This window comes from Lithobates pipiens, unplaced genomic scaffold (assembly GCF_037356315.1).
Source record: "Lithobates pipiens isolate NorthernLeopardFrog02 unplaced genomic scaffold, aLitPip1_a1.2 Scaffold_35, whole genome shotgun sequence".
NCBI lineage: Eukaryota > Metazoa > Chordata > Amphibia > Anura > Ranidae > Lithobates > Lithobates pipiens.
Genome location: NW_027507811.1, coordinates 11,685,164 through 11,708,490, shown reverse-complemented (window position 1 = coordinate 11,708,490; position 23,327 = coordinate 11,685,164). Strand labels below are relative to the sequence as shown.

The 23,327-nt window shown below is 47.5% G+C and overlaps 2 protein-coding genes across 2 annotated transcripts; both read left to right on the top strand.

The window, feature by feature from the left end:
* Nucleotides 1–820: 820 nt before the first annotated feature.
* On the top strand, nt 821–22,296 carry LOC143955488 (uncharacterized). The gene is made up of 7 exons (XM_077465527.1): nt 821–2,092; nt 2,983–3,150; nt 4,667–4,922; nt 5,039–5,136; nt 5,217–5,423; nt 5,693–6,460; nt 19,971–22,296. The coding sequence occupies exons 1-7, from the start codon at nt 2,006–2,008 to the stop codon at nt 21,945–21,947; spliced, it is 3,561 nt and encodes a 1,186-aa protein (XP_077321653.1). The 5' UTR covers nt 821–2,005; the 3' UTR covers nt 21,948–22,296.
* LOC143955918 (uncharacterized) lies at nt 13,868–15,169 on the top strand. Its single transcript, XM_077466041.1, has 4 exons — nt 13,868–14,027; nt 14,144–14,241; nt 14,324–14,545; nt 14,676–15,169. Exons 1-4 carry the CDS (start codon nt 13,943–13,945, stop codon nt 14,880–14,882), a joined length of 612 nt encoding a protein of 203 aa, XP_077322167.1. The 5' UTR covers nt 13,868–13,942; the 3' UTR covers nt 14,883–15,169.
* Nucleotides 22,297–23,327: the final 1,031 nt, after the last annotated feature.

Sequence of the window (23,327 nt, the reverse complement as noted above, 5' to 3'; positions counted from 1 at the left end):
ATGTACATAAGATTTCCCCATAGACGTTTTCTTCCTCCTTATACCAAGCCGCTGCTGCTCTCTTTCTCTCCCATTCCCCTCCCCCCTCATTACTCATCGTTTCCTTCCCCATACTCGGCCGTAGCCACGCCCCTTCACCTGTTCCTAGTCCGCCTCCAGCCACGCCTACTGTCCTTAGCCTGCCCCTATTTAAATCCTGAGTCCCCTTCACTTTATTCTGATTCTGCCTGATGAAAGAGCGCGGTCGTCCGACAATCTCGACCCGCACGCTCAAGAAACGCGTCGCATACCCTCTGACGTCACAGCCCCGCGCCCTGGTCGTCTCTGCCTCCCAAGCCTCGTTCTGAAGACCGCACATCTCGTGTCCACCATAAGCCGGCTGCTTCATTACAAACACCTGTAGTGGACCTCATGTGAGAGGAACAGGAACGACGAGATGAGAGATGTGGACCGGATCACTGGCTGACGTCCCATAATCAGATATACCAGATGACCCCCTGTGTTTAATGCTTACTTTTTGCCTACTAAATGTGAGTGCAAAATTTTATGTTTTTACACTGAAAATAAAACCTTTTGAAAAATCTGCACCCAGAGGCGCCCCTCTCTCTCTTTTTTTCTCCTTTATCTGCAGGTTCCTTAAACATGACTGCCTGCTTCACTCTGTCCCTTTTTGAGCACCAGATGAAGTAAAACACTGCTCTGGTGATCGCCTTGCGGGGGTGGGGGGGGGGGGTCACAGGCCTGTGGATTACCAGTGTTTTTCCTTAAAAGGTGAGTTCTCAAAAGCTCCATAGTCCAAACTTCTGTCTCATCTTGGACAGTCTCTAGTCCCAATACTTCAGGTCTGTGCCCTCAGCTTCAAGCCAGACCCCAAGATTTTTGCTAAAATCCATTTTGACGCTGAAAGGGATGGGTGCATATGAGGGCAGGAACCACTTTCCGAAGAGCATGACCTCTGACTTCCCACAGTGGACCTTTGCCCCTTAAGCTTTGCTGAAGTCCAAACAGCTTTCGAGTGTGTCTATGGAGCGCTGGTCAGCACAGAACACTGTCATGTCGTCCATGTAGAGTGAGCACTTGACCTCCCGTCTGTCCGGTCCTGGTGCAGTGATCCCTCTGATCTCTGGGTTTCTTCTGAAGCTTTGGGCGAAGCGCTCTATACAGCAAACAAAACCCTTTTTTTTTTTAAAAAGCTTGTGGTGTGTGAACACACATCAAAAAATCCACCTGGCGCCAAAAAAAGAAAAAAGTACACATACATAAAGAGTGATACCCAAAATGTGCAGCGGGTATACACATAGTCCTCCAAAGGAGAAGTACCTTAACCCTGATCCCCCAGGGCATTAGGCTCCAGACCGGGACAGAGGTACTTACACTTGGGCCATCTGGCCGAAACCAGGCGGGCCCCATTCTTTGGAGGGTCTGCCAAAACAGACCCACACAAGTACTAGGTGGAGCTACCCCGAAGGGAGACCCCATGAGAGAGAGGACGAACTAAGCCAGAAGGCCATGTCCACCCCCTCCCAAGACTTTCAGGGCAGGTCCAAGGACCTACACCCTACCAGCCAGATGTGCAAAACCGCATACAACAAAAAAAGACAAAAAAAAAACTCCACCCATAACCCAGCCGCATTGTGCAAAAGAGGAGGAATTAATGAGTGCAAGTATGAGGTCTGTTCTATGTGGATGGTGGGACCCCATTCTATCATTGGGAATGAGGTAACAGAGGTAGCCAGAAGTAATTTGTTGCCCAAGGAACCTCAAGAAACCTTTGAAGGAACCCTGGCTGAGAAAGGCTAGACTAGGCAGTCATATATTTCTCTCCCCCTTGGTGGGAGTGGAGATGACCCCATCTATAAGGATATTACAGTACATACACACACAGCACAAGGCCGTGCTCACACTACGAGACGTTTCTCTGGGGCTGCAGTTCCTATGAGCTCCACAAGGTAGAGATCCTCTCACTTCTGCCTAGACAGGAAGTCTCTATGGTAGACAGGAAGTGATGTCAGCTACAAACAGGAAGTTCTGGGTGAGAGGTGAGTCGGGAGGAAGTAGAGAGGAGACATTGTTGGAAGTGGCCGCAGAGGAGGTAATAAGATCTTATTTTCTATTTACACCGAGTAACCCCCCCGTCATGTCCGTCCTCTTCCTCCATAGTCACTGCAACGTCTTTTATCTCCAGCAAATGATGATACTCACATATATAGTGTGGAAACCTAGATTACCCCCTTCGGGATCAGAACGTTCCCCCACTTATGAGGCCGGGAACTTTTTCGACATTTTGGAGATAAATTCTAGCAATTTGGTCCTCTAAACTACCAGCACTGACAATACATTGACAAGACCATAACTATCCTGGCCATACATTATTATATTATTATACAGGATTTATATAGCGCCAACAATTTGCTCAGTGCTTTACAAAATGAAGGCCTACATGGCCTACAAAGGACAATTATTACAATATGCAGCCAACACAATGATGGAGTGACGGGGTCAGGAGTATGGAGCATAGAGCCCCTTATATTGCTGGTCAGGAGGAAAAAAACATTCCCCGACCTACCATGAAGAATACGTTCCATCAACGTAAGTAAGGAAAATACTAAGGGTTCTGAGGGAAGTAGAGGACCTGGGGGGGTCCCTTGAGGGGGACCTTTTTAGCACTTCAAGAAGACAGAAGAAGGATGGTATTTATCATTCCTTGTCTGCAGAGATAAAACTAATCAAACCCAGTCCAGGCAAAAACCAAACCCAACAGAGAAAAGTGATTTTCTGATCCAGCAGCTGAAGAAGGTTCTGGGACCTCGAAAATGTAGAAAACACTAAACAGTCCAAACTAAATGTGTTCCCGTGAGGGAAGTAGTTCTTAAATGTACAGCAGCCCTCCTATTACCCCCCCCCCCGTCTCCTCACACACACATCCCATTATTATTGTGTGACCAACACCATCCAAATAATTCTTACCTTCATTTCCAAAAGTTATCCATCTGCACGGAGACCTGTATAGATCAAATGACGGCACCAATGAAGAAGGAGGAGGACCGGAGTCACATGACCACAGCGATGAGGACGGAGGAGGACCGAAGTCACATGACTGAGAAGATCCTAAACCTCACCCTGGAGATCATCTACCTGCTGACCGGAGAGGTGAGGAGGATTCTGGGAGGTCACATGACATCACTCTTATCTCTATTAATAAAACACGGACCTGACCGGAGAGGTGAGAAGGATTCTGGGAGGTCACATGACATCACTCTTATCTCTATTAATAACACACAGACCTGACCGGAGAGGTGAGGAGGATTCTGGGAGGTCACATGACATCACTCTTATCTCTATTAATAACACACAGACCTGACCGGAGAGGTGAGGAGGATTCTGGGAGGTCACATGACATCACTCTTATCTCTATTAATAAAACACAGACCTGACCGGAGAGGTGAGGAGGATTCTGGGAGATCACATGACATCACTGTTATCTCTATTAATAAAACACAGACCTGACCGGAGAGGTAAGGAGGATTCTGGGAGGTCACATGACATCACTCTTATCTCTATTAATAAAACACAGACCTGACCGGAGAGGTGAGGGGGATTCTGGGAGGTCACATGACATCACTCTTCTCTCTATTAATAAAACACAGACCTGACCGGAGAGGTGAGGAGGATTCTGGGAGGTCACATGACATCACTCTTATCTCTATTAATAACACACAGACCTGACCGGTGAGGTGAGGAGGATTCTGGGAGGTCACATGACATCACTCTTGTCTCTATTAATAAAACATAGACCTGACCGGAGAGGTGAGGAGGATTCTGGGAGGTCACATGACATCACTCTTATCTCTATTAATAAAAACACAGACCTGACCGGAGAGGTGAGGAGGATTCTGGGAGGTCACATGACATCACTCTTATCTCTATTAATAAAACACAGACCTGACCGGAGAGGTGAGGAGGATTCTGGGAGGTCACATGACATCACTCTTATCTCTATTAATAACACACAGACCTGACCGGAGAGGTGAGGAGGATTCTGGGAGGTCACATGACATCACTCTTATCTCTATTAATAAAACACAGACCTGACCGGAGAGGTGAGGAGGATTCTGGGAGATCACATGACATCACTGTTATCTCTATTAATAAAACACAGACCTGACCGGAGAGGTAAGGAGGATTCTGGGAGGTCACATGACATCACTCTTATCTCTATTAATAAAACACAGACCTGACCGGAGAGGTGAGGGGGATTCTGGGAGGTCACATGACATCACTCTTCTCTCTATTAATAAAACACAGACCTGACCGGAGAGGTGAGGAGGATTCTGGGAGGTCACATGACATCACTCTTATCTCTATTAATAACACACAGACCTGACCGGTGAGGTGAGGAGGATTCTGGGAGGTCACATGACATCACTCTTGTCTCTATTAATAAAACATAGACCTGACCGGAGAGGTGAGGAGGATTCTGGGAGGTCACATGACATCACTCTTATCTCTATTAATAAAAACACAGACCTGACCGGAGAGGTGAGGAGGATTCTGGGAGGTCACATGACATCACTCTTATCTCTATTAATAAAACACAGACCTGACCGGAGAGGTGAGGAGGATTCTGGGATTCTAACATGATGTTCCTATTGGTTCCCCAATACAGAGATTTCCTCTTGTGAAGTCAGGTGATCATATGACCATCACAGTGCCTCCATGTGACTCCCTAAAACCTGAGAGACACAACATGGAGAAGATTCTAGAAGTCACCAAGAAGATGATGGAGCTGCTGATGGAAGAAATGAATGGGGCTGGGAATTCTGGAACCGTATCTACTAAGGAGGAGTGGGAGTATTTAGAAGGACACAAGGATCTCTACAAGGACGTCATGATGGACAATCAGCCGCCCCTCACATCACCGGGTAAGAGGAGACTTTATTGTAAAGGAGAGAGCAGTACGGAGGCTCCACCTAGATCCCCCATCATCTGATAAACACATAGAAACAATGTATTCAGTCAGTGTGTGTGTTTCCTGCAGATGGATCCAGTAATGGGAACCCACCAGAGAGATGTCCCCGTCCTCTGTATTCCTGGGATTCCACACAGGAAGGTCACACCATCCCCCACCATCATCAGGTAGATGAGGAACAATCACTGATATTTATGGTTTATACACAGACATGTTCATTATAATGAATATCTTATTACATTTTAAGAGTGGAAACCTCGGGGATTATAATATTGTTGTTAAAGAAGAGTATAAAGAGGAGGATGAGGAGTATGGAGTGATGGAGGAGTTTTCAGAAGGACACAAGGATATGATGGAGCCACCAAATACCAGAACCTCATCAGAGAGATGTCCCCGTCCTCTGTATTCCCGGGATTCCACACAGGAAGGTCACACCATCCCCCACCATCATCAGGTAGGTGAAAAAGAAGTGATCGCCCACTAGTGGAGACAGCAGGAGAGCGCACGGAATCTGGTGAAGCTCTGCATAGTAACCAATCAGTTTCTACCTTCAGTTTGTTCAATAAAACTTGGAAGCTGATTGGTTACTATACAGAGCTGCTCCGGATTCCGTGTGCTCCAGTTTTAGGAAATCCCCACCCTGTGGATTTGTTATGTGTTGTCACAATGTCCAAGCCTATATGTTACAGATGTTATTTATTTTCCCGCATTCTCTTGGTTTAGGGTGAAGATCCGATCGATGTAAAAGTTGAGGTTAAAGCAGAAGAAGAAAAAGAGAGGAATGTGAGGGATGATCAGCAGTCTATGGAGAAGGATGGAATAACGGGGACATTGATAGAGGAGGACACTCCTACAGAGTTTCCTCAGAGCTCTCAGACTGGGGAGAAGCCGTATTCCTGTCCTCGGTGCGGGAAATGTTTTTCGCACAAGTCCTATCTCATCATACACGAAAGGTGTCACACAGGCGAGAAGCCTTATTCTTGTTCCGAGTGCGGGAAATGTTTCGCAAAATCCTCAAACCTCGTTACGCATCAGAGGTCTCACACGGGGGAAAGGCGGTATTCCTGCCTTGAGTGCGGGAAGTGTTTTTTAGTGAAGTCGCACCTTTACAGGCATCAGCGGGTGCACACGGGTGAGAAGCCGTATCCCTGCACTCAGTGCGGGAAAAGTTTTTCGGTGGAGTCCCACCTTTACACACATCAGAGGTCGCACACGGGTGAGAAGCCGTATTCCTGCCCCGAGTGCGGGAAATGTTTCCCGAGGAAAACGCACCTGGTCATACATCACAGGTCCCACACCGGGGAAAAACCGTATTCCTGCTCTGAGTGCGGGAAATGTTTCATAGACAAGTCCTCTCTTAACAGACATCAGAGGTCTCACACGGGGGAGAAGCCGTATTCCTGCCCTGAGTGCGGGAAAGGTTTTACACAGAAGTGCAATCTTTACTCGCATCAAAGATCTCACCTGGGCCAGAAGCCACTTTTCCCTGAGTGAGGGAATTGTTCCTCGCTGAAGTCCTGTCTTCCTGGACGTCAGGGGGTCCCACACAACCCTCGAGGTGTATTAGGGCCTGGAGTGCGGGAAATGTCTTCTATATGAATGTTGCTGGACCTCACAGCCTCTTACTAGTTTACACTAAAGAAGAAGTATAGGCAAAACCTTTCATTTTAAATTTTGGATAGAACCGGTAAGGTTTATTTTCACCATCTGTGTCCCATTGTGGAGATTTCCCTTCACTTCCTGTCCCATAGCCAAAACAGGAAGTGAGAGGAAATCCTTGCAAATTAAGGGAATCCCTTGGGGACCCCCCAGGTCACAAGAACTAGTGTGCTCATTGGAAGAATTCCCCTCTATTGCTTTTCTGGGGACAGCCCACAATTTGGGATTTTCTTTTACTTTCACTTTCAATGATAGGGGTGAACAGGGCAAAATAGAACGAGGGTGCAGACAGCAGTAAAAACTGACAGGTGTTCTAATCCATCTCCACTTTATCCAAAAAGTAAAAAAACATTTCCTTTAGGTATCCTTTATCCTCCAAACTGCGACCATTTGCTTGATTTTATTGGTAGGAATTGTGCCCCATCATTGGGTCCCATTGGTAGGAATTGTGCCCCATCATCTAGAGGCGATTCAGTTCGCATTGTGCGCTATACAAGTATTTCATTCATTCATTCATTGGGTCCCATTGTTGGTATCATTGGGAGGAATTGTGCCCCATCATTGGGTCCCATTGTTGGTATCATTGGGAGGAATTGGGTCCCATCATTGGGTTCCATTGTTGGTATCATAGGTAGAAATGTTGGCCCATCATTGGGTCCCATTGTCAGTTTTATTGGGAGGAATTGTGCCCCATCATTGGGTTCCATTGTTGGTATCATTGGGAAGAATTGTGCCCCATTATTAGGTCCCATTGTTGCTATCATTGGGAGGAATTGTGCCCCATCATTGGGTCCCATTGTTGGTATCATTGGTAGGAATTGTGTCCCATCATTGGGTCCCGTTGTTGGTACCTTTGGGAGGAATTGTGCCCCATCATTGGGTCCCATTGTTGATATCATTGGTAGGAATCTTGTCCCATCATTGGGTCCCATTGTTGGTATCATTGGTAGGAATTGTGCCCCATCATTGGGTCCCATTGTTGGTATCATTGGGAGGAACTGTGTCCCATCATTGGGTCCCATTGTTGGTATCATTGGGAGGAACTGTGTCCCATCATTGGGTCCCATTGTTGGTATCATTGGTAGGAATTGTGCCCCATCATTGGGTCCCATTGTTGGTATCATTGGGAGGAACTGTGTCCCATCATTGGGTCCCGTTGTTGGTATCATTGGTAGGAACCGTGTCCCATCATTGGGTCCCATTGTTGGTATCATTGGTAGGAATTGTGCCTCATCATTGGGTCCCATTGTTGGTATCATTGGTAGGAATTGTGCCCCATCATTGGGTCCCATTGTTGGTATCATTGGTAGGAATTGTGCCCCATCATTGGGTCCCGTTGTTGGTATCATTGGGTGGAATTGTGCCCCATCATTGGGTCCCGTCGTTGGTATCATTAGTAGGAATTGTGCACTTTTATTGGGTTCCATGTGCCTTTGGACCAACGTTGGGGCACATTTCCTCCCAATGAGGCCAATAATGGGGCCCAATGATGGGGCAAAAGTCTTACCAATGATACCAACAATGGGACCCAATGACACCAACGATGGGACACAATTCCTACCAATGATGCCAACAATGGGACCCAATAATGGGGCACAATTTCTCCCAACGATGCCAACAATGGGACCCAATGATAGGGCACAATTCCTACTAATGGTCCCAACAATGGGACCCGATAATGGGGCACAATTTCTCCCAATGGGACCCAATTATGGGGCACATTTTCTCCCAATGATACCAACCATGGGACCTAATGATGGGGCACAATTCCTACTAATGATTCCAACAATGGGACCCAATGATGAGGCAAAATTCATCCCAATGATACCAACAATGGGATCCAACAATGGGGCACAATCCCTCTCACTGACACCAACGATGGGGCATTATTTACTCCAACTGATGCCGGGACATTTTGCTCCCGTTGGCCACAGTCCACCCCCCTTTAAAGTCTGAATGACAGTAAACTGGCCCTTTTGTATAGAAAGTTTGAAGTTTGAAGACCCCCTGCTTTAAATCAATAGAAAACATTCAACTATTTTAGCATGTAGCCCAATAACATTCGTTTTTTTGTCACTCCTGTTCATACAATAGGAATATCCATGCGCTTTCTTTGGGTGAATTGCTGTGCAAATCTTTCATGAATAGACCCCCTACATGTCAGGAGACCCCCCTACATGTCAGGAGACCCCCCTACATGTCAGGAGACCCCCCCCTACATGTCAGGAGACCCCCCCCCTACATGTCAGGAGACCCCCCCCTACATGTCAGGAGACCCCCCCCTACATGTCAGGAGACCCCCCCTACATGTCAGGAGACGTTTACTTAAGAATAGAAAGTATTCACCGCTAAATGAATGAACCCCTCCTAGCAGTGTAATTACCAGGCTGCAGCTAGGGGGAGCTCTAATGTTCAGAATATGATCACAGCAGAGGGATCCCATCTATCTCACATTAACCCTCGCAGGCCTGAGCTGTTTTTGCATTATTTTTTGTACATATTTAAAATGCACATTTTGGGCCTGAAGATTAGTTAAAACCCCCCCAAACCTGTATTTTTCTGAAAGCAGAGGCCCTGGAGAATAAAATGGCGATGATTGTTAAGGGGATTCGGCTTAATATTCGGGTTTATTTTCTGCCCCCCCCCCCCCCATTTTCTAGGCTGTGATTTTTATTTTTTTTCTACAATACTTTGTTATAATAATGTATCGCGTTGTGTATTATAACTCATTTTCCTGACCAATCGGATTTCTACCTTTTTACTATTTCCTGATGTTGTGACTGTAATCTTGTTAAAAATAAAGTTACAATAAAATTGTTTTTGAACAAAAAAATAAAATTGTGTGTGTGTGTGTGTGTGTGTGTCGGTGCAATGATGACAAATGTCGGGTTCCAAACATTGCTCATAGGTGGCACTATAAAAGCCTTTTACAGGTCATGCGTTTAGCGGTCACCATCAATCATGGGCGTGGGATTGTGGCTCTCGCTGTGGCGGGTACGGGGACATGGAACGTGTGTTGGGCAGTCAACATTTTCAGAAGTAGTTCCCCCTAACGTGCGTTTACATTCATTTGTGCGTTTACAGTAGGGCACAAAAATGTAGGAGGGGCGGGGTTAAGTGTTTGGATGTAACTTTAAATATTTACACTTTTTTTTTCAATTAACTTTATTGCTTTGCCATAAGGAATACATCACTCCCTATGTGATAGGGTATTGTTGTGACAGGTTCTCTTTAATGAGACATTGGGGGTCTGTTAGAACAGATGTTCACTGATCTTTCTTTCCGCTGCATGGAAACATCTGCCCTACCAGTTCTGGGCCTGCAGGTGGGATAGTGAAGCCTGGTAAACATGGCGGGGGTGACCAATGGGAGAAGGACCCCCTTCTATCAGTGGTCAGTGTAGCGGTCCCTTACACTGGTGACCAATGGGAAAAAGACCGCCTTATATCAGTGGTCAGTGTAGTGGTCCCTTACATTGGTGACCAATGGGAGAAGGACCCCCTTGTATCAGTGGTCATTGTAGTGGTCCCTTACATTGGAGACCAATGGGAGAACGACCCCCCTTATATCAGTGATTGGTGTAGTTGTCCCTTACATTGCTGACGAATGGGAGAAGGACCCCTTATATCAGTGGTCAGTGTAGTGGTCCCTTAGATTGGTGACCAATGGGAGAATAATCTCCTTATATCAGTGGTCGGTGTAGTGGTCCCTTACACTGGTGACCAATGGGAGAAGGACCCCCTTATATCAGTGGTCGGTGTAGTTGTCCCTTACATTGGTAAGCAATGGGGAGAAGGATACCTTTGGAAGGAATCTGTCTCGTGAGGTATCTGTTGGAAATGACAGTCCAAAGAAAATGTGGAACATTCTGGAAAAATGAAGTGTACAGAGTTTGGGAACAGATAGGACAAGAGCATATCTAGAAAGATAAACCAGAAAAAGACAACAAACCAGCAAGAGTGATTCATCCTGACCTGCTACTCCCTGCCAGTGATTTGCCTTGAGAAGATTTTACACCAGACAGGAGAAAGACCACCAGGCCAGCCTTCAACTGTGCAGTGCTCTGCTGCGGATTAATCTGCTTAAAGCCGAAAGTGATGAAATAGTCCGCTTTCTGTCCCCCGACACGCTCTGAACACAGGGGAGACCTGGAGAATTTTTTTTTTTATAAACAGCTACTCAACGGGAATCAGGAGATTGGTTGATTAGTGGACAGTATTTGGGAGTCCCCACTCGCTCACCTCGCCCCCTCCCCCAGTTTCCTCCAGCCCTAGTTAGCCACCTCTGTGATGCCCAGGAGGAAGGGAGAGGGCCAGATGTATCTGCAGTGCACAGCTGGTCCGGGGCTGCCAGCTCCAGAGGAACCACCTGCAGGACAAGCTCTGCACCCAGCACCTAGGTAGAAGAAGCTGTGCAGATAAGGTACTGGGGGACTAACATTGATGGGCACTAATCAGGTTGCATTAATGGGCACTGGTGTAGCTGCACTGATCAGGCTGCATTAATGGGCACTGGTGTGGCTGTGCCGATGGGCACAGATAAGGGTGCAATATTGGCACTGGTGTGGCAGCACTGATGAGCACAGATAAGGGTGCATTATTGGCACTGGTGTGGTAGCACTGATGAGCACTGATTAGGCTGCATTAATGGGCACTGGTGTGGATGCATTAATGGGCACTGGTGTGGCTGCGTTGATGGGCTCTGATCAGGCTACATTAATAGGCACTGATGTGGCAGCGCTGATGAGCACGCAACCTGGCAGGCCACAGGAAAAGAAGGGGGGAAGAGAGAGCACCCCCCCTCCTGAACCGTACCAGGCCACATGCCCTCAACATTGGGAGGGTGCTTTGAGGTAGCCCTTCAAAGCACCTTGTCCCCATGTTGATGGGGAGAAGGGCCTCATCCCCACAACCCTTGCCCGGTGGTTGTGGGGGGTCTGCGGGCAGGGGGGCTTATCGGAATCTGGGAGCCCCCTTTAACAAGGGGACCCCTAGATCCCACCCCCCCATGTGAAATGGTAATGGGGTACAAATGTACCCCTACCATTTCAGAAAAAACGTGACAAAAAGGTTAAAAAAACACAAGAGGCAGTTTTTGACAAGTCCTTTATTAATTTCTTCTTCCATCTTCTGATCTTCCTTCGGTGTTCTACTTGTTCCTCCAACTTCTTCTTCATCATCTTCTTCCTCCGCTCTTCTCATCCCGCATCTTGCTCCGGCTTCTTCTTCCTCCGCTCTTCTCATCCCGCATCTTGCTCCGGCTTCTTCTTCCTCCGCTCTTCTCATCCCGCATCTTGCTCCGGCTTCTTCTTCCTCTGCTCTTCTTATCCCGCATCATGCTCCGGCTTCTTCTTCGCTCCGCCCACACGATCCGCCTCAGTGGGAGTCTTCAGCCGTGTGACGCTTCCAACCAAGGACCAAGAGTTCCCCCTCACTGAGCTCCCCTCTGGTGGATGAATATCCTCCTCCATTCAGAGGGTTACTGTAACCTATCAGGGCCAGCTGCAATGTTCCTCTGTACCCCTGTGTGAGTCTAGGGGCAACCTGCAAAGCTCCATATTGGCCGTCTCCCAGACTTAGGAACCACCCCAATTTAGCACATATTCGAGGTTTGGTCTGTTTATTATAAACACGCAAAGCCTCGTTAGATACTTTTTTTAAATTTCGGCAGCCTTCTTCGATTCATTCACAAAAAGCAGATCTACAGGCTTTACCAACCAATGGAAGTTCTGGGGGGAGTTTGGACCCCATCCCCCGATCTACACCCTGGTTACAGGAGAATAATATTCTTCCTTTGGTTGGTCTACAGTGGAACCAAAAAGGGTAAGCAGTGGTGGCTTTCCTCCACCATCTAGTTTCACCAATTTAATTCAGTCTGGAAAACTTGAAATGCCTTTGACCCTGAGAGCAGATTATTGACGCCAGTTGTTACAGAGAGATAGAAATTGTTAAATGCTCAAGGAACCCCTGGAAACCTTTGGAGGGACCCTGGCTGAGAGAGTCTGGACTAGACAGTAATATATTTCTCTCGCCCTTGGTGGGGGTGGAGATAACCCCATCTATAAGGATATACAGTACATGCACAAGGCCGTGTTCCCACTACGAGACGTTTCTCTGGGCTGCAGTTCCTCTGAGCTCCACAAGGTGGCGATCTCACTTCTACCAAGGCAGGAAGTCTCTATGGCAGACAGGAAGTGATGTCAGATATAAAGAAGAAGTTCCCGGTGAGTGGTGAGTCGGGAGGAAATAGAGAGGAGACATTGCTGGAAGTGGCAGCAGAGGAGGTAATAATATCTTATTTTCTATTTACACCCAGTAACCCCCCCGTCATGTCCGTCCTCTTCCTCCATAGTCACTGTGACGTCTTTTATCTCCAGCAGATGATGATACACACATATATAGTGTGGAAACCTAGATTAACCCCTTCGGGATCGGGTGGATTACAGGTCCATATCCTTTCAGTTTATGCAGAGCAGACACGGACACAGACCGCTCTTCTTCTTTATGGGCAGTCAGGTGTAAACAGACCAGCTGGACATTTAGGCCCGACTGCCTTTTGATCCAATCCGCCTAGATGGAGGAAAAAAGAGAGAAAAAATGTAATTTGTAGTAAATGTCCTGAAAACAAATTTTGATCCCAGTCTCAGATATTTATCCCAAAACGTGATCAATCAAGTGTTCGGAGTACATGGAGATCACAGGAATGTGATGTGTCCTAGCAAAGCCCAAAGACAACATTCATCTTTCAGTTTAGGAGAGGTTGGCCGGACCCAGGAGAAATTATTCTGTGTGTAGAGAAACAGCTCCTCCAACTATGACATCACAGTGATCTCACAGCTCCTCCTCCCAATGTCCCCCCCCTAACCAGAGTCAGAGAAAACTATGACATCACACTGACCTCACAGCTCCTCCTCCCAAGGTCCTTCCAACCAGAGTCAGATAATTCTATGACACCACACTGACCTCACAGTTCCTCCTTTCAATGTCCCTCCAACCAGAGTCAGAGAATCCTATGACATCACACTGACCTCCCGACTCCTCGTCCCAATGTTTCTCCATTTAGATTCAGAGGATTCTATGACCTCACAGCTCTCCCTCCCAATGCCCCCCATCTGACTCTTTTCTCTTTTTTCCGATGCTCTTCGGATGTTGGTTAACCCCTGTCATCCATACAAGCAAAGCAGAACTGTCGTGGGGGGGGGGGGGGGGGGTTAAATAATACCTTGAAGTAGGGCTTTATGTGTCTGGATGGTGACTGTATCATTGTGTGTGTCAGGTTCCTATAAGGTGTCAGGATGTCACTGTCTATTTCTCCATGGAGGAGTGGGAGTATTTAGAAGGACACAAGGATCTCTACAAGGACGTCATGATGGAGAATCAGCCGCCCCTCACATCACCGGGTAAGAGGAGACTTTATTGTAAAGGAGAGAGCAGTACGGAGGCTCCACCTAGATCCCCCATCATCTGATAAACACATAGAAACAATGTATTCAGTCAGTGTGTGTGTTTCCTACAGATGGATCCAGTAATGGGAACCCACCAGAGAGATGTCCCCGTCCTCTGTATTCCCGGGATTCCACACAGGAAGATCACACCATCCCCCACCATCATCAGGTAGATGATGAACAATCACTGATAGTTATACTATATACACCAGTATATTTGTTACAATAAATATTTTTATTATACCATGCAGATTGAAAACCTCGGGGATGATAATATTGATCTTAAACAAGAATATAAAGAGGAGGATGAGGAGTATGGAGTGATGATGGAGCTTCCTGAAGGACACAAGGATCTCTACAAGGACATTATGATGGAGCCAAAGAATGCCAGGAACCCACCAGAGAGATGTCCCCGTCCTCTGTATTCCCGGGATTCCACACAGGAAGGTCACACCATCCCCCACCATTACAAGGTTGGTTGGATGGAGCATCTAGAACATGTATTTGTGTAGACGATGTGCTGATTTTTTTTTTTTTATGTGATATCACAATATTAAAGCTTAGTTTTTACAGATGATATGATCTCACATTTTCCTTATTTAGGGTGAAGATCTGATAGATATAAAAGTTGAAGTTAAATCAGAAGAAGAAGAAGAGAGGTATGTGAGGGATGATCAGCAGTCTATGGAGGAGGATGGAATAACGGGGACATTTATAGAGGAGGACACTCCTACAGAGATCAGCACAGGTGGGTCATTAACACTAAATCCATTCCTCCACCCATACTGCTCACTGATTGGTCCAGAGTAGGGCGGGGGCTGGGTGATATCAGCCTGTAATCCCCTGGTCACTTTCCTGAGCTGTGTTCCCCGTCCTGTATTCCTGGATTTCTCTCCGATAATCTTTGTATTTGTATTTTAGTAGATGGACGGGAGATGAGGAAAACCTCAGAGGATTGTCTCACTTTGTCTCCAGACTAGTGATGGACGAACGTTTCGCCCGGCGGTCGTTTCGCGGCGAATTTCCGACTTTCGCCGTCCGCGGGTTCGAACGCCTTTTTCCGTCGTTCGCCCCGGCGGACTTACGTGTTTAATGTATACAAGAACTTTAACCTTTCGTGACACGTTTATCATGTGTTACAGGACAACCAATTGAGACATGACAGCTCATGGACACTTGGACATTCCCCCTAACCTATAAATACACCCGATCCGGTGGCCATTTTACATTCTTTCTTCTGTCACTGTAGGGAAAGGATCCTGTGTGGAGTAGGGACAGAGAAAACGCTAGCTATTTGGTACACAAAAGTTCTTTTCAGGACTGGTATAGGTGTTAGGTCAGCAGCCTGAGTTTCTTTTGTCAGTTTAGATAAAGGGACAGAGCGCTGTATGCTGCTATTTTAGGGACAGCTCAGCCAGATTAGTCTTTCTTCATCATCATCATCATCATCATCATTAGCTGTTACTATCAGGTCCACAAAAGAGCTATTCCAGCTAATCGTTCCAGCCTACTCTTTTTTGCCAATTTGTATAGGGACAGGCAGGAAGCAGTGTGTCAGGCAGTGAGGATAATTTTAAAGACTTGCTGTTACTATTAGTTCCACAAAGGTTCTTTTCAGGACTGGTATCAGTGGTACGGTAATAGGCTTGTACACGTATAATATTCTTTCTTCCAAATATAGAAAGAATATTATACTTGACTGCTGCCCTTCTGCTGCAGTCTGCTAATCATTCACAACTCACTTGTTCCACAAAGCTCTTTATCAGGACTGGTAACTTGGTCTGTCTAGGGTGCTACGGTACATAGGCTTGGGTGCGGTACAGTCTGCTGTTCTGTAAGGACCGCTATCGGTCCACAATACATAGGGTTGCCGTGCACTACTGCTGACCGCTGCCCTATACTGCAGCAGTCCTTCAGCGGTATAGGGACTGACGCACAGTCTGCTAAACACTAATACACAACCTGCTTGGTCCACAAAAGTTCTTATAAGGACTGGTAACTTGGTATAGGGTGCTACGGTACATAGGCCTGAGTGCGTTACAGTCTGCTGTTCTGTAAGGACCGCTATCGGTCCACAATACATAGGGTTGACGTGCACTACTGCTGACCGCTGCCCTATACTGCAGCAGTCCTTCAGCGGTATAGGGACTGACGCACAGTCTGCTAAACACTAACACACAACCTGCTTGGTCCACAAAAGTTTTTATAAGGACTGGTAACTTGGTATAGGGTGCTACGGTACATAGGCCTGAGTGCAGTACAGTCTGCTGTTCTGTAAGGACTGCTATCGGTCCACAATACATAGGGTTGCCGTGCACTACTGCTGACCGCTGCCCTATACTGCAGCAGTCCTTCAGCGGTATAGGGACTGACGCACAGTCTGCTAAACACTAATACACAACCTGCTTGGTCCACAAAAGTTCTTATAAGGACTGGTAACTTGGTATAGGGTGCTACGGTACATAGGCCTGAGTGCGTTACAGTCTGCTGTTCTGTAAGGACCGCTATCGGTCCACAATACATAGGGTTGACGTGCACTACTGCTGACCGCTGCCCTATACTGCAGCAGTCCTTCAGCGGTATAGGGACTGACGCACAGTCTGCTAAACACTAATACACAACCTGCTTGGTCCACAAAAGTTCTTATAAGGACTGGTAACTTGGTATAGGGTGCTACGGTACATAGGCCTGAGTGCGTTACAGTCTGCTGTTCTGTAAGGACCGCTATCGGTCCACAATACATAGGGTTGACGTGCACTACTGCTGACCGCTGCCCTATACTGCAGCAGTCCTTCAGCGGTATAGGGACTGACGCACAGTCTGCTAAACACTAACACACAACCTGCTTGGTCCACAAAAGTTTTTATAAGGACTGGTAACTTGGTATAGGGTGCTACGGTACATAGGCCTGAGTGCAGTACAGTCTGCTGTTCTGTAAGGACTGCTATCGGTCCACAATACATAGGGTTGCCGTGCACTACTGCTGACCGCTGCCCTATACTGCAGCAGTCCTTCAGCGGTATAGGGACTGACGCACAGTCTGCTAAACACTAATACACAACCTGCTTGGTCCACAAAAGTTCTTATAAGGACTGGTAACTTGGTATAGGGTGCTACGGTACATAGGCCTGAGTGCGTTACAGTCTGCTGTTCTGTAAGGACCGCTATCGGTCCACAATACATAGGGTTGACGTGCACTACTGCTGACCGCTGCCCTATACTGCAGCAGTCCTTCAGCGGTATAGGGACTGACGCACAGTCTGCTAAACACTAATACACAACCTGCTTGGTCCACAAAAGTTCTTATAAGGACTGGTAACTTGGTATAGGGTGCTACGGTACATAGGCCTGAGTGCGTTACAGTCTGCTGTTCTGTAAGGACCGCTATCGGTCCACAATACATAGGGTTGACGTGCACTACTGCTGACCGCTGCCCTATACTGCAGCAGTCCTTCAGCGGTATAGGGACTGACGCACAGTCTGCTAAACACTAACACACAACCTGCTTGGTCCACAAAAGTTTTTATAAGGACTGGTAACTTGGTATAGGGTGCTACGGTACATAGGCCTGAGTGCAGTACAGTCTGCTGTTCTGTAAGGACTGCTATCGGTCCACAATACATAGGGTTGACGTGCACTACTGCTGACCGCTGCCCTATACTGCAGCAGTCCTTCAGCGGTATAGGGACTGACGCACAGTCTGCTAAACACTAACACACAACCTGCTTGGTCCACAAAAGTTTTTATAAGGACTGGTAACTTGGTATAGGGTGCTACGGTACATAGGCCTGAGTGCAGTACAGTCTGCTGTTCTGTAAGGACCGCTATCGGTCCACAATACATAGGGTTGACGTGCACTACTGCTGACCGCTGCCCTATACTGCAGCAGTCCTTCAGCGGTATAGGGACTAAGAGTTTTGTCACAGGGTGATTTAAAAAATGACAGGCAGAGGAAGAGGCAGGCCCTTCCGCAGGGGTGGTAGGGGTAGGGCAGGAGCAACAGCCTTGAGCCAAAGTGGGAAGTTGCAGAAGGTGCGTTCAATTACTTTAAAGGACGCACCAGACTTGGTTGAGTGGCTCACTCAGCCTTATTCTTCTGCACCCTCCTCATCCTCTCGATCTGCACCCTCTTCTTCACTCTCTGCTATGTGCACCCCCAAAGACACTACCACCAACAACACCACCACCACCACATACCTTCCGCTTGAGTGCAAATGGGGGCCTTCATGCTCCAGTGTTTTAATAGGGACCCCCGTATAAAAAGCATGAGGGTCAAGGACCAGTACTGGGTGGCAACGTACTTAGATCCCCGGTACAAACACAAAATGGCGGAAATGTTACCGCCGTCGCAGAGGGCTGTCAGAATGCAGCACTTCCAGGCCTTGCTTCGAGAAATGCTGCATTCTGCTTTTGCGTGCGCTGGCAGAGGAGCAATTCCCACTCCCAGAGAAGGATTTGCGGGTACCAATCCAACAGCGCCTGCAAGAAGAGGCCGGTTTGAAGATGTGTTGGTGACTTCGGATATGAGGTCATTCTTTCAGCCGACCCATCGACAGGTGTCATCCGGATCCAGCATCAGGGAACGCCTAGACCGTCAGGTGTCCGACTACATTGGGTTAACGGCCGATGTGGACGCTCTGAGGAGTGATGAACCCCTAGACTACTGGGTGGGCAGGCTTGACCTCTGGCCAGAGCTTGCCCAATTTGCAATCGAACTGTTGGCTTGCCCCTCATCCAGTGTCCTGTCCGAAAGGACGTTCAGCGCAGCAGGGGGGATTGTGACCGATAAGCGTACTCGCCTAGCTCACGACAGTGTTAACTACCTCACATTTCTAAAAATGAATGAGGCATGGATCTCGGAGGAATTCAACACATGTGATCAGTAGACCATGTATATGTCTATAAACAATTTTTGGAATCAAGCACACAGACCTTCTTAATTCATTTGGCTCACTTCCCTGACCCAAAAAAGCACACCGTACTATATGCCCCTACCCTCCTCTTTGAAGAGGTTGAGCGGTGTCATATTTCTACTGGGGCTGCTTATTATGAGGGGTTCCCACCATCCCTGTGCTGTGCTGACTTCCTCCTGGGGGTTCTTATTATGAGGGGCTCCCACCATCCCTGTGCTGTGCTGACTTCCTCCTGGGGGTTCTTATTATGAGGGGATCACACCATCCCTGTGCTGTGCTGACTTCCTCCTGGGGCTGCTTACGGTGCTGCTGTCAGCGCTGTATGTCACGGAGCTGCTGTCAGCGCTGTATGTCACGGAGCTGCTGTCAGCGCTGTATGTCACGGAGCTGCTGTCAGCGCTGTATGTCACGGAGCTGCTGTCAGCGCTGTATGTCACGGAGCTGCTGTCAGCGCTGTATGTCACGGAGCTGCTGTCAGCGCTGTATGTCACGGAGCTGCTGTCAGCGCTGTATGTCACGGAGCTGCTGTCAGCGCTGTATGTCACGGAGCTGCTGTCAGCGCTGTATGTCACGGAGCTGCTGTCAGCGCTGTATGTCACGGTGCTGATGTCAGTGCTCTGTATTACGGTGCTGCTGTCAGTGCTCTGTATCTCCTGCACCCTCTTGTTTGCCTACCCTGGTCCCTGACCTTCCCTCTCCTCCATTGCCTTCATTAGCTCCATAGTCCTGAATTGTCAGAACAATTTCCCAAATAAAAAAAAAATGCTTGTAGTTATCGATCCCAAATTCACCTCATACATGTATTATGCTATTGTCCAGGTGGTGGGACTACGTGCTACCCCCTAATAATTACCCCGTGGCCGCAAATTCGACCTAAAGGTTTGCGAAATTCGCCTCCCATTGAAGTCAATGGAGCCCGCGGCGAACGGTCGTTTTCGCGAACGTTTGTGTCCGTTCGCGTTTCGCGTTCGCGAAACGTCCCGTCGGAAGTTCGTCCATCACTACTCCAGACTGTAAAGTAGAAGATGAGGACATCACACAGTATAGTCCAGGAGAAAACCCGACTACCTCAAATGTCCATCCGGCACCACACAGTGTAGATGGACCATCGTATTCCTCTTATCCTGAGGAACCTCAGACTGTGCGGGACGGTGCCGGACCATCGTATTCCTCTTATCCTGAGGAACCTCAGACTGTGCGGGACGGTGCCGGACCATCGTATTCCTCTTATCCTGAGGAACCTCAGACTGTGCGGGACGGTGCCGGACCATCGTATTCCTCTTATCCCGAGGAACCTCAGACTGTGCGGGACGGTGCCGGACCATCGTATTCCTCTTATCCTGAGGAACCTCAGACTGTGCGGGACGGTGCCGGACCATCGTATTCCTCTTATCCCGAGGAACCTCAGACTGTGCGGGACGGTGCCGGACCATCGTATTCCTCTTATCCTGAGGAACCTCAGACTGTGCGGGACGGTGCCGGACCATCGTATTCCTCTTATCCTGAGGAACCTCAGACTGTGCGGGACGGTGCCGGACCATCGCATTCCTCTTATCCCGAGGAACCTCAGACTGTGCGGGACGGTGCCGGACCATCGTATTCCTCTTATCCTGAGGAACCTCAGACTGTGCGGGACGGTGCCGGACCATCGTATTCCTCTTATCCTGAGGAACCTCAGACTGTGCGGGACGGTGCCGGACCATCGTATTCCTCTTATCCTGAGGAACCTCAGACTGTGCGGGACGGTGCCGGACCATCATGTTCCTCTTATCCTGAGGAACCTCAGACTGTGCGGGATGGTGCCGGACCATCGTATTCCTCTTATCCCGAGGAACCTCAGACTGTGTGGGACGGTGCCGGACCATCGTATTCCTCTTATCCCGAGGAACCTCAGACTGTGAGCGACAGGACCATCCTTCCAACAGATAAGAGGTTTTCTTGTCCAGAGTGTGGGAAGTGTTTCTGTTCTAAATCTAAACTTAATGTGCATAAAAAAGGATCTCACACAGGTGAGAAGCCACATTCATGCCCTGAGTGCGGGAAATGTTTTTTAAGGAAGTCCCATCTATCCATACATCAAAGATCTCACACCGGTGAAAAGCCGTATTCCTGTCCCGAGTGCAAAAAATGTTTTTCAAGGAAGTCCCATCTTGACAGACATCAGAGATTGCATACAGAGGAGAAGCCGTATTCCTGTCCTGAGTGCGGGAAATGTTTTGTACAAAAATCTGATCTTTTCACACATAAGAGATCACACACAAGTGAAAAGCCGTATTCCTGTCCTGAGTGCGGGAAGTGTTTTTTAAGGAAGTCCCATCTTTCCATACATCAGAGATCTCACACGGGTGAGAAGCCGTATTCCTGTCCTGTGTGCGGGAAATGTTTTTCACAGAACTCTAATCTCATCATACACCAGAGATCTCACACTGGTGAAAAGCCTTATTCTTGTTCTGAGTGCGGGAAATGTTTTGTAAAAGCAACAAATCTGGTTACACATCAAAGGTCTCACACGGGGGAAAGGCGGTATTCCTGTCCTGAGTGCGGAAAATGTTTTTTAGTGAGGTCACATCTTCACAGACATCAGAGATTGCACACGGGGGAGCTGCCATATTCCTGTCCTGAGTGTGGGAAATGTTTTTCAGTGGAGTCACATCTTTACTCACATCAGAGATCGCACACGGGGGAGAAGCCATATTCCTGTCCTGAGTGCGGGAAATGTTTTTCAATGAAGTCCAATCTATATAGGCATCAGAGATCACACACGGGGGAGAGGCCGTATTCCTGTCCTGAGTGCGGGAAATGCTTTCAAGAAAAAACAGAACTTGTCACACATCAAAGGTCTCACACGGGGGAGAAGCCTTTTTCCTGTCCTGAGTGTGGGAAATGTTTTGCAGGGAAGTCCAATTTTTACAGACATCAAAGGTCGCACACAGGGAAGAAGCCACTTTCCTGTCCTGAGTGAGGGAATTGTTCCTCACTGAAGTCCTGTCTTCCTTTACATCAGGGGGTCCCACACAACTCTCGAGGTGTATTAGTGCCTTAAGTGCGGGAAATGTCTTGTATATGAATGTTGCTGGACATGTGGGGAAGACGCACACCCTGATATACACCTCAGATATACTCCATGGCTGATCTTCATCATGGAAGAAACAGAAGAAATTTGATAAGGAGATCAGAGATCACCAAAGACATGGATGAAGTGTTGTACCGTGTCGGCCATTGATAGCGGGAGAAAAATAAACATGGAGTCCTTACCTCTCATTGGTACATTTTGTGGTGGAAACCTTCACAAACACTTAGATGTCTGTTTTTTCAAATTTCATTGAACATATATGACACAAATTTGCCCAAGTGTGTAAAATTCCGTCCGTATTTTATTTCCTACAATGATTTCCTATGATCATTGGCTCCATCTAGTGGCCACAAGTCTGTGTTGCATTATTTTTAAATGATAGAGGTATAAAAAAAAAAAAAACGCATTATAAACAGTAGATGGAGCTGAGGATAATAGAAAATCACCATGTTATTTAAATCACAGACAGAATTTGTCACGGCCGATCCAATGCTTGTCGCTCTTGCGCAACTGCAAGGACGAGAGTAACCAAAACTGCAGTGTTTATCCTCATGACACGTCACAGGAAGCACCTCCATGGCTAACAGAGGACAGAATTAGAAATAGACTTGAAAAACTTAACATTAATAAGTCTCCGGGACCAGATGTCTTGCACCCGAGGGTCTTTAAGGAACTCAGTTTAGTAATTGCCAGACCATTGATCCTAATTTTTAGGAACAGTCTACTGACTGGAATGGAACCAGCAGATTGGAGAAAAGCCAATGTAGCCCCAATATTTAAAAAAAGGGGCCAAAATACATCCCTTGGAATTCCAGAGCAGTTAGCCTAACATCAATAGTATGCAAGCTCTTGGAGGGGATGATAAGGGACTATATACAAGATTTTAGTAACGAGGAATGTATCGTTAGCAGTAATCAGCCTGGATTCATGAAGAATCGTTCTTGCCAAACCAATCACCTTTTATGAGGAGGTGAGTTGCCATCTGGATAATGGAAGGCCCGTATCTGGATAAAGGAAGGCCCATAGACGTGGTGTATCTAGATAAAGGAAGGCCCGTAGACGTAGTGTATCTAGATAAAGGAAGGCCCGTAGACGTGGTGTATCTAGATAAAGGAAGGCCCGTAGACGTGGTGTATCTAGATAAGGGAAGGCCCGTAGACATGGTGTATCTAGATAAAGGAAGGCCCGTAGGCGTGGTGTATCTGGATAAAGGAAGGCCTGTAGATGTGGTGTATCTAGATAAAGGAAGGCCCGTAGACGTGGTGTATT